Source organism: Lithobates pipiens, unplaced genomic scaffold (assembly GCF_037356315.1).
Source record: "Lithobates pipiens isolate NorthernLeopardFrog02 unplaced genomic scaffold, aLitPip1_a1.2 Scaffold_8, whole genome shotgun sequence".
Classification (NCBI taxonomy): Eukaryota; Metazoa; Chordata; class Amphibia; order Anura; family Ranidae; genus Lithobates; species Lithobates pipiens.
In genome coordinates, this window is record NW_027507903.1 from 224,230,433 (window position 1) to 224,247,310 (window position 16,878).

Below are 16,878 nucleotides of genomic sequence, written 5' to 3' on the forward strand. Positions count from 1 at the left end.
GGACAAGGGGCGGGGTCACCGGGTGATGTCACCGAAGTTTTGGTAAACTATAAAAGATGAGGTTGTGTCAATTAAGCCGATACCCAACATGTCAAGCCAATTGTGCGTGCTCATGAAACAAATGTAGTACCCAAAATTGTCCATAGGTGATGCTTTAAAAGCCCTTAGAGGTCATCAGTTTAGAGTTAAAGTGGAGTTCCACCCTGAAATAGTTTTTTACATATTCACAGACCTTTGATAATATAAAGAAATGGGGGGAATTTTTTTTTTTTTCTATATACTTAAATGCCTTGTTGCTATGTAGTGCTCCTAATCTGCCACTTCCTAGTCCATGGCGCTCCTCGTCACTTCCTCCCTCGCCTGTGATGACATTTCTCAGGAGTCTGTGGGCAGTACTGTAAACAAAAATCACGTTATTTCCTGACCGGAAATGGTGCCATTTAAGGCAGTTACCACAACAATGGGGTGGAACCTTCCTCCATCGCCACCCATTGTTATGGCAACTTTCGAAACAATCAGCGCTACAGCTGCCGGAGAATCGCTGGTTGAAAAAGTCCATCTAGTTAAAAAAATAAAATAGAAACATTTTTGTTTTTTTAAATCTTATATACACAATCCTATACCCACAGTTGATACAGAGGGAAAAAAAAAACAGCAAAGCATGATCCAATTTGCTCCAGCAGGGGAAACTATTCCTTCCTGACCCCCCACCCCCAAGAGGCAATCGAATATCCCCAGGATCAACTTTACCTATAATATGTTAGTATACAGTTATATTATGTACATTTAGGAAAGACTTCTTAACTCAGGATGTGTAATGGCTCTATGCTTTGCATGATCCAATTTGCTCTGGGGGGGGGGGGGGGATACTTGCTGATCCCCCAAGAGGCAATTCAGTATTCCCAGGATCAACTTTACCTATAAATGTGTGTTATATTATATAGTTTAGAAACTATTTCTTAACTCAGGATGTGTAATAACTCAATGCTTTAGCGGTAACAGCATGTCAAATTGGGCGCTGGAACAAAGAAAATACTTCTACTCAGTATTAAGAATCATCATTTAGGGAAAAAAAAAGTTACAAGATGATTGACAATGATGATAAATTGTTGCACTGCATTCTGGAATAAAGAAAAACTAGTCTCCTAAGGGTCTAAGTGGTTGTGCTGCTAAGTCTTTACAGTCTGCAGTACATAGGGGTACCTGCATTGGTGACCATTGGACTGTGCTTCTAGATAAGTGTAGGTAAGTACTTCATAAGTTATCACAACCCTTGACAATCCACAGGACACACATCAATTGTTTTAAACCAGAGAATATAAACTGATGATGATCTTGGGCATGTAAAGCATGTAAGTAGTAAGATAAGTGGTGATTTAGGTTAACCTTTTCAACTCTTGTTTTAGGATTGGGAATTTCCACACTTTATGGGAGATGTTGATGTCAATCTTCCTGGTTTACCTACATCACACATGCAGTTCAAACTACCAAAATGTCAAAGGATATTTAAAGAAGAATATCACATACATATAACAGGTATACATGCATGATATGATAAAGTATAGTAAATGCCTTGAATTTTAATGGTTATATCATCAATATGCTTTGGTTACTTTTGCCTTGGTGGTTTACACTGGTCCTTGGAAAAATAATAACATATACCCGTTAGGTCAACCATGTAAATACACCATACTAGGTTTTATGCTAATTAATCACATCTTGTCCAGGAACAAAGGGTAGTGGTTTGGAGGTTGAAAAGTGTTGTGTATTGGCCTTTTCTGGAATTTAAGACATTTGGATTAAAGGGATATTTAAAATGTACAAAATGAGTGCTCACAATAGGGTTGACTACTATAGGTTTGCAAAGGAATTTTTCTCAGAGCTTAGTGAATGTGATGAAACTTCACTTTGCAAAGAATACCTAATCACCACAAGAAAAAAGAAAAAATAAATGCATTTTTGCTTGCACATTATTAGTTGATGAAAATCAGTGGAGCTTCACCTCTTTCACTAAGCTCTGTGGAAAATTCCCTTGCAGAATGCAACTGAACTTTGAAAAATTAAGTTTGCTTACCTATAGTAAGCCAACCACAATACCTTTATTATGAATTTGCAATTACTGACCTGCTTTCTTGATCAGATATCGGTGTCTCTAAGATGTTTGCACCATATTGACATCCCTTCTGCCATCTGAAACTTCCAAAATTATAAGTATCAGGAGATGGTCTTCTAATGCAATTAACTACTATAAGCTTATGTCATATTCCCTAATGTGTCGCTAAGCACGTTTTTACTCAAGGCTGAATGTTTAGATTATAGCATACACAGCAGCATAAATTGCTGCTTTCATATCTGAAACGAGCGACTATGCAATGCTCAGAGTAACTTGGATTTATGAAGTTTACCTCGGTGGTTAGTTGTCCTAACCACACTTGTTATGACTGGCATTAACCTAAGAATACCCAACACTTGTTATCAAAGCTATTATTAAATACTAAACAGAGCCTGAGTGGTTTTATTACCTGCTGACATAAAATTACATAAAATGCTAGGGAAACAGACCTTTATTAAATACATGTAATTCATATGAGTAAGGGTACCCATGTTATATCTGATTTCATTGGACATGTACATAATAAACTGATCACCTCATAAGTGATCATTTCTGATGAGCACTTACCAACATACTAAAAAAAAGTCCAGTCTTTGTTGTAGCTGCTTGCCATCAATGAGCAGAATTACATAATTCCTTTAAGTGAACAGAGCATAAGTGTAAAAGACTAGTAGGAAATGCTTGATTCGGTTTTTAAATTCACTATTTTGGTATGCACTTGGAAGTCACATTTTATATTTTCCTTGCTTGCAGGTAAATGGTTCAACTATGGGATTATCTTTCTTGTGCTTATCCTTGATCTCAACATGTGGAAGAACCAAATCTTTTACAAGCCATCACCATATGGCCAGTATATAGGCCCAGGTCAAAAGATCTATACAGTTGAAGATGCTGAAAGTTTACAATATCTTAACCAGACGATGCTATCTTGGGAGTGGAGGTCAAACAACACAGACCCTTATACTAACAGAAGCTATGTTGAAGGAGACATGTTCCTTCATAGCAGATTTATTGGGGCAAGTCTTAATGTGAAATGCTTGGCTTTTATTCCTAGCCTTTTGGCCTTTGTGTTGTTTGGATTCTTTATTTCAATCTTTGGGCGCTTTCATAAAAGTGAACAAGGCATGGAGAATAAAGATAAATCATACAAACGCATCAACAAGAAGTCACCTTCTGAACACAGCAAGGAAATGGGAATGACTATAGAAAATTTGCAAGCTGTTGTAGAGGAGCCCTTATGTCTACATCACCCAACACTTGTAGATGGAAGGACAAAGGAAGAAGAAGTGTTGTGCTACCCATCTTCTACAACAGAGTCAGATAATCATTCTTCATTTTCACAATCTGAGCCAGTGGCAGACATCGTCCCCTATGATGAGGCTAATAGTTAACCATGTGTCAAATGGACATGGCAGTAATGAATATTATAGGTTTCTTATACCTCTTGTGCTCAAGTGAACAATTTTAACTGGTGCTCAAAAATGTACAATCTACACATTTTTGTATTTTGCTATGTGCCTATATTTAACATTCCTTAGAACGTATGTAGGTGCACACCTGATAGTTGCACAGAAATGTAACATTTTAGGGTTATTTAATAAACACTAACACTAACCATGCATTTTAGCAATGCAATATCACCCAATTAGAGCTCAAAGCAGTTATGTTTATTTGACCCTGAATAAGGTTTTAAATTAATAAAAGGTGCAAGGCGTTTCTGTAATCTTAGTGTGGTTTTCTAGAGTAGAGCAGACTTTGACAAGTAGCATTTGACTTTATCACACCTAGGTTTATACTTCCTCTTGTAAGGACCTGTAAACATCTGTAATAATGTGCTATACCAACTTAGGGCTTACGAATGACTTCCTTTCTTCAACACTCTTGCAACTATTTTGGCAAACATGCGCCATTCAATTTTTGGGTCCCAGTGCAGCCGCATGTTTTGTCTCTTGACATATATGGATGAATACTGGATTTTAGGAAGTTTAGTGGATATACTGGGGGAGGATAAAATAAATAACATGACACAAATAGTTCAGATTTGCACATACTTTTTAAAAACATAATCGCCTGCCTAGATTGACCCTCACCTGCTGTCCATTCACATAGAAATGTAAAATCCTCATTCAGGCCTATGCCGCCTGCCAACAAAAAAAATGGGCTGTAAAGTGCAACATTTGCCATATTTTAAATATGGGCAATGTTACTAGGACCTTAAATACTAGGAACATCTCCACCTGGCTGTGGTGTGGCAAGGTTCTCTGAAACAAATCCACATTTCAGTAGATAACATTTCACCAGTCGTGCCCGGTGGTAATTTTTATCTTTTTTATTTATTTTTATACATAGTTGGAGGCCAGCTTTAACAGAAAAGTTGTTGAATGTCACAAAAGTACAGTGTGTACAAATAAAATAATGATAAAATACATATAAAATAGAATTGAATCAGAACCTCTATTATGAACTTGCCACTTATGGAGTTCTTGTTATTGATATTGCAGTATAGATAATGTAAGTTGATTCATGTTGTACATGCAAGCATAGGCGGTCTAAGCAATTATCGGTGACTTACACTATAGCTATTTCTAGTGCATATTGCAAAGTTGTTAAACTTTATAACAGATTTTTCCAAAAGTTGATATATTGAAATATCCATAAGCCAGTTTCCAGTATAACAATAAAATCTATTTATCATCATTAAATAAACATTAATCAAGCACTTTCATCATACATTAAAGTAGAAAAAAAGGCATCACTGTCACCCTTCAGTTAAAGTGATACTTAACACACACTGTTTCATTTACAATCTCCTTCTCTTTCTGTATGTAGATGATGGCACTGTACCATAATTTAAATTTAAAAAATCGAAATACGTTTTTCCCTAATTGATATACAAATGTCACATGACCCAGCTCTTTCCCAACCTATCTGTAGGGGAACAGTGACAGGAGGAGCTTCTAGTCCTCTGCTACTGATCGAATGTTCAAAAAAAAAAAGCAGCCTTTGGAATACAGAGTAAAAAATAAAAACAATTGTATTAATAAACTGTTTTAAATTGTCATACAAATATATATTTGTAATCCTTTTTTTGTATTTTTGGCAATAACATGGTGTGTGTAGATTTATGACAGTCACCAGCTGTGTTACACCCCTCCAGCTTGTGTCTTAAAATAACAGGGAGGTGAAGCTTCCATTAATCAAGATATAATATGCCACCCCATTGTGTTTAGCTGTGCACGGAGGAGGGAGGGAGTGGGCTGTCATTTTCCATTGTGCATATGCCTACTTTATAGTCACATGGGCTGCTCAGATGTGATTGAGGAAATGCTCAGCATAGAAACACACTGAAAAAAGAGCAGGTCTACAAGCTGCCAATACTTCTCTGCAAAATCCCCAACTGCGGTGGGGACATGGACAGAAGGAGGAGATAGAGAGCAGCAGGGTTAACCAGGTTTTTTACAGAAAACGAATCCCATAGTGACTGAGTGAGTATGAACAGCATGTAATACAGCATTTATTGATAGTTTTTAATTATGTGGATTTAGTGACACTGTAAATGCTGCTCTCTTTTTGCTCTGATCTTCCCTGTATGCATTCTATAATAAATGGCTTCCTACATACTGTTATTTGATTTTTTATGCAGTCACCTGACTTCAAAGCTTGGCACTTCTCTATACTTTGGAAGGTCTAATGACAGTGCTGAATTCCCTGTAGTCGTGACCTCATTCTGCCAGAATTCATAGGGTTGTTATGGCATTGTTGGCTTGGAGAAGAAAGAGGAATGCCAGAAAAGAGTGCCAGAGATTTCCAATATTCAGGAAGTTATTTATTGGAAAATGTATAAAGGGAGGAACAGAACATAGTGGGAACAAGATTTAACTGTTGAAATATTGTGATGCCCTTTCTACTGCTTTAACATGAATGATTGTTGCCACAACCAAAAACATGCTAATTTGATGGCTTAATACTAACGGAAATAAATTATGGTAAATAAATTATGGCCTAGCATTGTATTTATAATCCTGTCGTACTTTAAAAAAGATGTCCCTTGCTATCACAAGAGAGTGCTGTTTGGGAGCAGTAGACCTGCTCCACATTGGGCTGAATTAGCAAACCGCTGCATTTTATTCAGAGCACAACTGAATGTACTCAGAGAGCAAAGGGATTGTAGACCATGTTGCTGGAAACTGGAAAAGGTATTACAATGTCATTTGAAAGGGTTACAGAACAAATACAAATATTTATAACAGCAGTATTAATATACTTAGGGTTGCCGTTAGAGATGGGCTGAACACCCCCCTGTTCAGTTTGCCGCAGAACTCCTGAACGGGGGAAAAGTTCTAACCCGAACAGCGAATCCCATCTATGGGATCCAAACATAAAAAAACAAAAGTGCCCATTTTAAAGGCTTATATGCAAGTAATTGGCCATAAAAGGGGTATGGGGGTCTGGAGACTGTCCTGGGGGACATGTATCAATGCAAAAAAATGTAAAAAGAATTTTCAGGAGCAGTGATTTTAATGATGATTAAAGTGCAGCAATAAAAATTTAAAATTCCTTTAAATATGGTGCCGGGGGGTCCCCTTAGTCTGCCTGTAAAGTGGCACTTCTTTAACATATATATACAACATGCTGCAGCAAAAATGACATTTCTAAAAAGAAAAAAATGAGTCAAATCAAAATCAAATCAATCAAAAGTCAAAATGTAAAATGACTCACAGTTGCAATTGAAAAACAATAGCCCCGTCGCCCCAAAGCACCTTGTCGCTGTGTTGATAGGGACAAGGGCCTCATCCCCACAACCATGGCCAGTCGTTGTGGGGGTCTGCGGTCAAAGGGCTTATCAGAGTCTGGAAGACCCCTTTAACAAGGGGGCCCCCAGATTCCACCCCCCATGTGAATGAGTATAGGGCACATAGTATCCTTACCTTTCACCAAAAAAGTGTCAAAAAGTAATAAAAACACAGAGACAGTGTTTGACAATTCCTTTATTAAAAAATAAAAAAGTGCCCCCCCCATGTAAATCCGTTGTCAATCATGCACCTGAAAAAAAAGCTTTTACCATCGATGCAGGCTAAGCCATTTGACAGTTCTTATATAGGTAAGGGGCGAGGCCCAGCATGCACCAGTCTGTGGCGTCAGAAGGGGCAGTGCTTTTAGGTGATGTAGCCAGGTGGCCCGCCGCTTACCTATATAAGAACTGTCAAATGGCTTAGCCTGTAGTAGGTGGCCAGCCTTCATGGACAGCGGAATCGTTTTTTGTTTTTTTTGGAGCGGGTGGCATGATTCACTATGAATTTACATCAGGGGACAGTGTTTTTTTCAATTTTTTAATACAGCAATTGTCAAAAACTGTTTCTGTTTTTATTACTTTTTGACACTTTTTTTTGGTGAATGGGTACTCATTCACATAGGGGGGATAAGGGGGCTTCCAGATTCTGATAAGGCCCCTGCCCGCAGACTCCCACTACCACTGGCCATGGTTGTGGGGATGAGGCCCTTGTCCCCATCAACACGGGGACAAGGTGCATTGGGTGGGGGGGGGGGCAGAGCCAAAGCACCCACCCCCCAATGTTGAGGGCATGGGGACTGGTTTGGTTCAGGGGGGGCGCTTTCTCACCCCCCTCTTTCCTGACCTGCCAGGCTGCATGCTCGGATAAGAGTCTGGTGTGGATTTTGGGAGGGACACACTTTATGCTGGCAATAACATTTGTTGATAACATTTGTTGCCACAGATTCATCCTTTTTTTTTATTAATAAAGCTTTTGCCCAGTCCATTTCTTTTCCTCCATCCTGGGATCTTCAAGTCTGTCCAAACTTTTAAATTCATGATGGATCTGTCATCTCCCCATGCACAGCATTGCCTTCTGTATTGATATTCAGGATCAAGAACTGAAAATAAGTTCATATCTGCATCGGTCACATTCTGCATCTCCAGAGCCAACCCTCAACCACTAAAGGCAAATCTTGGTAAACTGTGCTCTGCTGCAAGAAAATGGCAGCCACTTTTAAGTTCATTCAGATAACCGGGCAACGCCCAGAAAGAAAAAGAAAATTTTAAAAAAGACAAATATCCGACTGGACAACAGTCCTGTGTTTACCAGGAAAATCTGTCATCACATCACCCTGTATATTTAGCCACCTAGAGTAAGGCCTTCATGGTTCTCAACATTCTCCACCTGTGCACAGTTTATTAACCGACCCTTTAGCTGTTTATTTATATACAGACGTAAAGAAAATAGTGGACTTATGACTTTTACTAGATTTGTGCCTTGATTGTATACTATTTTTATAAGCAACACTTTGAGATATATTTTTAGTTTTTAATTTGTTTTAAAAATATTTGTTATGCGTTTCATTTTTTCCACTGTAAACCTAATATTTTGGCATAGTTGTGGCTTTCTTAATAGTAAATTCTAGCTTTAACATAAAGCCATTATAGATTCATTTTAATAAACATATGATGACTATGTATTAAATAATGACATATAGAGTATGTAATATACACAGTTTCCTGCATGGATCTCAAATGTAAATGTGTGCAAAATGCTCAAAGTAATTCACAGACACAACCACTGTGTAAAGATTCTATGTGTGTCACGTAGGCTAGAATTGTGATTAATGTTTTAAGCCAAGAAGCAATATTACAGTGTAACTCCAGACAAGACCTTGTTTTCTCCTTTTTTTTTCGGAAAGAGTAAAGAAGGCTTAAGGCCCATACACACTATCAGATTTTCTTCAGATTTACCAAAACCATGTAATGCAAGAGCCTGCCTGATTGCATGCAAATTGAAACTCCTAAGGTTTGACCTCATTTTATATGGTTTTGGTAAATCTGAAGGAAAAAATCAGCAGAAAATCTGATCGTGTGTATGGGGCTTTAGAACCTCTTGCAGCATTATACTGTCATGGACAGGGATATCACACTAACAGAGACTCACACTGCAATATTTTTTTTGTGGGATGTGCAATGAATAAAATCTGTGTCTGGCAGAGGTTCCTGGGACAGAAAGTGAGGGGAAACTACTCCCAACAGGGACAGCTGAAAGAGGTCCTAACACTTCAATGGACTATCTAAAATAAAACCGAAAAATAAATAAATAACTTTTTACTGGAGTTGCACTTTGAGTTACATTTTCTAGGAAATATAGACTGCAAATTGCAGACACTATTAAGGATGTTTAATATTACAGCTGAAAATATTATAGTAGAAGGTATAGTAGAAGGTCAAAGTGCTCATATATGTTGTCTTGTCTATTGAGTCCAGTGGTTACCAGTGTTGCAGTGCACCATCTAATAATCCAACCATCCCATTTTGTTTTCTCAACATGCATTTATGCAACAATTGTATTTCATAAAATAAAATAAATCATATGATTCTGGATTTATTTATTATTGTAAATTTGTGCACCTAGTGTCCTGATTGATTAGATAATGAGTCAGGTAAACCCTTTCAATTAAAATGGCTTCTGCAAACTGTACCTTGAATATTATCAGCTGTTCGCCTTTTGTCTAACAGCTTAAGGGACCTTTTTATATAAAATTATTTGTCTTGCAGCATTTTTCCTACATTGTTGCTTTTTTACCTAATGCAAAAATGGATGCATGCACTGCTGATTATTGTAAAAAAAAAGTACTTAAAAATAATATTTAAAATAAAGGATAAATATTAAAAACGCTAAATCAAAGATTTATACCAGTTTGAGGGAAGCTATTTTTTCAGCTTACTGCTATTGAAACTCACATATTAGAAATGAGAGAAAAAATAGCCCAAACCAGATCTATAAATGTGAAACTGTGAAAAACACCACTACCATACCATGTAAAAAAAAAGATAAAATTGATATTCCACCCTTTGTAAGCAGGCCGCTAAAATGGGGTATGTATTACACATACTGTAAGTGTTTTTGAAGAAATCTGTGTAAATGTTCATATTAGTTGTCCCAGAATATCCTTGTTCTGGGTTTATGTAGACTGCAAGCATGGTGTTCTTATTGGTCTGAATTACTGTAGCTACAATTAGGGAGATTTTACTTTGGTCATCCATTTGAATGTGTGGATTCCTCTGACTGTATAAGAAACTAGAGTGAATAAATCAATACCTTTTGGTAAGCAACTGGAAATTTCCCACAATAACATTCTAAAACACACACTTTTTGAGGATGAATATGAAACCTTAAAATATGTAATACTACATTATAATGTATGAACAAATCCCTGAAGCTAATGTTCAGAGTCGGAAGATGAAAAGAGGTTCTACTTTGCGGGATAAAAAATGAAAATGATTAATTAACCAATTCAAGTAATAAGAGCAATCATATTTTGGAATGTTTTTCATATTCCCTAGACTCAATATAGCCACAAATCTCAAATTTGAAAGGCATATATAGGAACAGAGGATATCAATAAAAATATCCCTGAAGCAACAGAACTTCTGTTATTAGTGAGCTAAGTTTTTTATTTTTATTACTTTTTATTGAAATAAGAATTTTTCAGAAAACCATACAGTATCAAATGACATCATGAATTCAATTCACTTAAAAAACAAAACAAACAAAAAAAAGGTGTTGCATAGCTAATTGCAAAACATATATTTCACATACATAAAAAAAGGAATACGGGGCTTTATAATATGGAAGCTTTTTAGTAGGCTGAGTGAAAAGTAAAGTATATAGCACTGAAAAATACTGTTGCAAACCTTGGCACCCCAGGTGTTTTGGAACTACATTTCCCATGATGCTCAACTACACTGCAGAGTGTATGAGCATCATGGGAAATGTAGTTCCAAAACATCTGGGGTGCCAAGGTTCGCCATTACTGTTCTAAAGGCTTATGCGCTGTACACACAGTCAGACATTCAGACCACAAAATCCGTCAGATGTTTTTACGACGGATTTTGGCCGAAACTAGTCTTGCATACACACGGTCACACAAAGTTGTCGGAAAAATCAGATAGTTCGGAAAAAGGTGACATTCGTAATGTATGACGGGACTACGTAGAGGCCAGTAGCCAATAGCTTTCATCTCCAATTTTTTTCTGAGCATGCATGCCACTTTGTGCGTCGAAATTCTCTCCACACGATCGGAAAAAGTCTGATCGGATTTTGTTGTCGGAAAATTTTAAATCCAGCTCTCAAAATTTTTCCATCAGAAATTCCGACAGGAAAAGTCTGATAGAGCCCACACACGATCGGATTTTCCGACAACATAATCAGATCGCACTTTTTCCGTCTAAATTTCCGACCGTGTGTATGGGACATTAGTTTCACTGCTGAGACCTTTCTCCCAAAAGCCAATCAAATTCAAACCTAGTTTAGAAATTTGAACTGACTGGTAAAGCAGAGAGAGAGAGTAAGTACAAACTTTCATGCAGTATCCTGTTCTTCACCACAGAAATGGGTCTGTCACCTTACACCCTGTTCTCGTTTATTGTTTTGTACTGTTTTTGGATACTGTACACATTGTTTTTCCATAGCTCTGATCTCTTTTTCATATATGGTCCTTATTGATTGTGTACCATATTGTTGAAAGTTACTCACATTTATGTCCTCATGCACACTATATTACCAAAAGTATTGGGGCGCCTGCCTTTACACGCACATGAACTTTAATGGTATCCCAGTCTTAATCCGTAGGGTTCAACATTGAGTTAGCCCACTGTTTGCAGATATCACGGCTTCGACCCTTCTGGGAAGGCTGTCCAGAAGTTTTAGAAGTGTGTCTTTGGGAATGTTGACCATTCTTCCATAAGCGCATTTGGGAGGTCAGGCACTGATAGACAAGAAGACCTGGCTCACAGTCTCTACACTAATTCACCTCAATGGTATTCTATCGGGTTGAGGTTAGAACTCTGTGCAGGCCAGTGAAGTTCCTGCATCCCAAACTCACTTATCCTTGTCTTTATGGACCTTGCTTTGTGCACTGGTGTGCAGTCATATTGAAATAGGAAGAGGCCATCCCCAAACTGTTCCCACAAAGTTGGGAGTATGAAAGTTTTGAAAATGTCTTTGTATGCTGAGGCCTTAAGAGTTCCCTTCACTGGAACTAAGGGCCAAGCCCAATCCCTGAAAAACAACCCCACACCATAATCTCCCCCCCCCCCCACCAAATTAAGGCCTCAGCATACTCAGGCATTTTGGACAATTTCATGCTCCCAACTTTTTTGGGAACAGCCCCTTCCTGTTCCAATATGACTGCACACCAGTGCACAAAGCAAGGTCCATAAAGACATGGATGAGTGAGTTTGGGGTGGAGGATCTTGAATGGCCTGAACAGAGTCCTGACCTGAACGCGATAGAACACCTTTGGGATACATTTTAATGGAGACTGTGAGCCAGGCCTTCTCGTCCACATGAGTGCCTGACCTCACAAATGCGCTTCTGGAAAAATGGTCAAACATTCCCATAGACACACTCCTAAACATTGTGGACAGCCCTCCCAGAAGAGTTGAAGCTGCTATAGCTGCAAAGGGTGGGCCAACTCAATATTGAACCCTACGGACTAAGACAGGATGCCATTAAAATTCATGTGCGTGGTAATGTCTGTTTGTACCCTGGTATTTTTATATAAAAAAGTAAAAAAAAAAAACAACTTTCATACAGCAAACACACCAATACTACATGTGAAAATCTTTTTGAAATCTGACTGTATTGTATTACATTATGGTAAATGGAATAACTGCCTTTGGAAATACTGAGAAAGGCAAGAGAAAATGTAATTCTACATAATAATGTAGGAACAAATCCTAAAAGCTAATGTTCAGAATCTGAAGTTAAAAAAAGGTTCTACTCCGTGAGATAAAATGAAAATCAGTCATAAACTACTTCAAGAAAGAAGAGTTATACTATTGTGGAATGTTTTTCATAGTCCCTAGACTTAATATAGCTGAAAGTCTCAAATTTGCACAGCATGTATTTTCACAAATTATAGAAATGAAAATATTCCTGTAGCAAGAATAAAAACTAGCTCTTCTCCAAATTTAGCCAGCTAAATTTTAACTTTTGGGATGTCCTTAATTTTTCAAATCTACCATATGGAAAAATATGCAGATTGTGCAGTAAAAATAAGTTTGTTTCCTGACAAGATTATGCTATCGCCTTATGTGATTTTTAATCAAGTTGTGCCCAAAGTTTTGAAAACAACTGTAGGATAGACAGAAATAATGGCTTTTATAAATTGCTTTCTTACTTCACAGTGCCAAGCCACCCTCCCAAATGTGAATGAGATGTACAGTATCTCACAAAAGTGAGTACACCCAACATTTTTGTAAATGTTTTATTATATCTTTTCATGTGACAACACTGAAGAAATTACACTTTGCTACATTGTAAAGTAGTGAGTGTACAGCTTATATAAGAGTGTAAATTGTGCTGTCCCCTCAAAATAACCCAACACACAGCCATTAATGTCTAAACTGCTGGCAACCAAAGTGACCCCCTAAGTGAAAATGTCCAAATTAGGCCCAAAGTGTCAGTATTTTGTGTGGCCACCCTTATTTTCCAGCACTGCCTTAACCCTCTTGGGCATAGAGTTCACCATAGCTTCACAGGTTGCCACTGGAGTCCTCTTCCACTCCTCCATGACGACATCATGGAGCTGGTGGATGTTAGAGACCTTGCGCTCCTCCACCTTACGTTTGAGGATGCCCCAGAGATGCTCAATAGGGTTTAGGTCTAGAGACATGCTTGGCCAGTCCATCACCTTTACACTCAGCTTCTTTAGCAAGGTCTTGGAGGTGTGTTTGGGGTCATTATGTTGGAATACTGCCCTGCAGCTAAGTCTCCGAAGGGAGGAGATTGTGCTCTGCTTCAGTATGTCTGTACATGTTGGCATTCATGGTTCTCTCAATGAACTGTAGCTCCCCAGTGCCAGCAGCACTCATGAAGCCCCAGACTATGACACTCCCACCACCATGCTAGACTATAGGCAAGACACATTTGTCTTTGTACTCCTCACCTGGTTGCCGTCACACACGCTTAACACCATCTGAACCAAGTAAGTTTATCTTGGTCTCATCAGACCACAGGTCATGGTTCCAGTAATCCATGTCTTTAGTCTGCTTGTTTTCAGCAAACTGTGTGCAGGCTGTCTTGTGCATCATCTTTAGAAGAGGCTTCCTTTTGGGAAGACAGCCATGCAGATCAATTTGATGGCGTGTGCAGCGTATGGTATGAACACTGACAGGATTACCCCCACCCCTTCAACCTCTTCAGCAATGCTGGCAGCACTCATACGTCTATTTCCCAAAGACAACCTCTGGATATGATGCTGAGCACAGGTACTCAACTTCTTTGGTCGACCATGGCAAGGCCTGTTCTGAGTGGAACCTGCCCTGTTAAACCGCTGAATGGTCTAGGCCATCAGGCTGCAGCTCAGTTTCAGGGTCTTGGCAATCTTATAGCCTAGGCCATCTTTATGTAGAGCAAAAATTATTTTTTTCAGATCCTCAGAGAGTTCTTTGCTATAAGGTACCTTGTTGAAATTCCAGTGACCAGTATGAGAGAGTAAGAGCGATAACACAAAATTTAACACACCTGCTCCCCATTCACACCTGAGACCTTGTAACACGAATGAGTCACATGACACCGGGAGGGAAAATGGCTAATTGGGCCCAATTTGGACATTTTCACTTAGGGGTATACTCTTTTGTTGCCAGCGGATTAGACATTAATGGCTGTGTGTTGAGTTATTTTGAGGGGACAGCAAATTTTTCACTGTTATACAAGCTGTAACACTCACTACTTTACATTGTAGCAAAGTGTATTTTCTTCAGTGTTGTCACTTGAAAAGATATAACAAAATATTTACAAAAATGTGAGGGGTGTACTCACTTTTGTGAGATACTGTATGTGCATGTCTATAAATGACGCATATATATGGATTCTAAAAATAGCTGTGACGTTATTCATTCTGAATTTAAAACACTTGTTTGTTAGATAAAAAAGTCTTTGAGGCACCTTTCCACAGTCCCTTAGGAACTGTAAACTAAGCATGGATGTTTGAGAGAAGGCAAAACTGCAACTGTTATGCTATATTGCTTTATGATCTATTTATGGAACACAATGTACTGAAAAACTGCAGGTGTTAAGCTGCGGTGACAGCCCTAATTATGTAAAACCTGACATTTTAGAACAAGAAAAAAAAACAATGCATAATTAAGCAGCAGCATCTACTTAATGTGAATTAAAATTCAGGATATCCCATATCAGCTGTGTTTGCCATGCCATGCTCAGAATACTAAACGCAAAGTAATTCTTTAGCATATAAGTATTAGTAATAATTGGAGAAACTGGCAATGCATCTCTCATTAAAGTGGAACTATATTCGAATGTTAACTTAAAGTGTTACTAAACCCAGGTCCCTGAATTCACTATATTTGGTCTCCCACAGTACACAGAACATGGAAATGCAATAGTTTTAGTAGATATAAACTGCTAAATACCTTTTTTCATCAGAAGTTAGAGCAGTTTTGTGACTTCTATCAGTGTCTGGTAAAATCTTGTAGGAGGAGTTTTCATTCTGCACTTACTGTCTTATAAGGCTGCAGGACCCCTGACCCTCTGTCTGGAGAGTGCTGATTGACCCTGTGCAGATCACATGCACTCTCCCAAGGAAAAAAAAAAGCTCTCTAGCAATACACACCAAATTGAACATGTGCAGCTTGTCCCCTAGCCTCTGTCTTATCAGGAGATGGATTGTGGACAGTGGAAGAAGAAGAGGATAAGACAAGACAGGATCAAACTACCTTTTTACACAATGTGTAGGATTAACCCTTTAGGTTCCATAGTGACTATGAGCATGCTTTACTGCATATACAGACTGATTTTACTGTTGTGGTTTTAGTAACACTTTAAAGAGGAAAGGGAAGAAATCACCACACCGGCATAGTGTAGCACAATTTAATAAGTAAAATGCAATGTAAAACAAATGACACTCACTGGTGGAAGAGGGGGGAGAAGGAATGACAGGTCACACAAATGTGTAGTCCAGTGGTGAGCTCCGAGTTGTGTAAATGTATGTTGGGGAGAAGAAAAGCCAGGCATGTTGGGGAGCGGGTTAAGCCTGTAATCCGTGCAGGGAGACTGGCATAGGGCTGCCCTATGTGGCTGTGATGGTGTATCCAGAGTTCGGATGTCCGCCTGGAGGCAATGTATCCAGCAGAAGTGTGAGGAGCTGTCAATCCATCCGCTGTGAGCGTCCTGCAGTGTAGCCACAAATAAGAGGCTTTTAATCAGGTGATTTCTACTGGGGGGGGGGAGATCAGCCTGTATGAGCTCTGATTGTCCCCTTCAGCAGAGATCACAACGAATGCGTTTTTTATTTATGTGAATAAACATTGGTCTGACCCATAAGAACAAAGTTAGCCTCTCACCATTATAAGCCTTGTTTAGCATTCTTAAAATGGCCTATAGGCAAGCTGTTCCACTCGGTTTATTCAAATGCGTTTCTCTTTCCAGACCTACGAGGAGGCTCCAGAAGGAGAAAAACACATTCATGTGAAGCAGGTGGAACAGCTTGTATATTGGAGAATTTAATAAAGTTTAACTACGTTGTTAATCGTGAGTGGCTTCCTTTTTTTCTTGTGAGTCTGCAAGTGGAATCTTGAAGAGTCCAGTGACTGCTGGTAGCCAGCTTCCTGAGTTGGAGGATTAGTAGGAGGTGGGCCTGCAGCAGGACGCAAAATTTATCTGAGTACATTCTCTGGTCACATACTGCACAATTAGATTGCCACTTCTTAAAGGACCACTCAAAATTATATTTCTTAA

General features: G+C 38.6%; 1 protein-coding gene across 1 annotated transcript in view; it reads left to right on the forward strand.

The window, feature by feature from the left end:
- TMEM117 (transmembrane protein 117) overlaps positions 1-5,733 on the forward strand; it is a 399,054-nt gene extending 393,321 nt beyond the window's left edge. Inside the window, exons 7-8 of the mRNA XM_077472802.1 lie at positions 1,407-1,536; positions 2,867-5,733. Coding sequence (XP_077328928.1) covers positions 1,407-1,536; positions 2,867-3,504 — 768 coding nt within the window. The 3' untranslated portion in view covers positions 3,505-5,733. The remainder of the gene's footprint in view (positions 1-1,406; positions 1,537-2,866) is intronic.
- Positions 5,734-16,878: the final 11,145 nt, after the last annotated feature.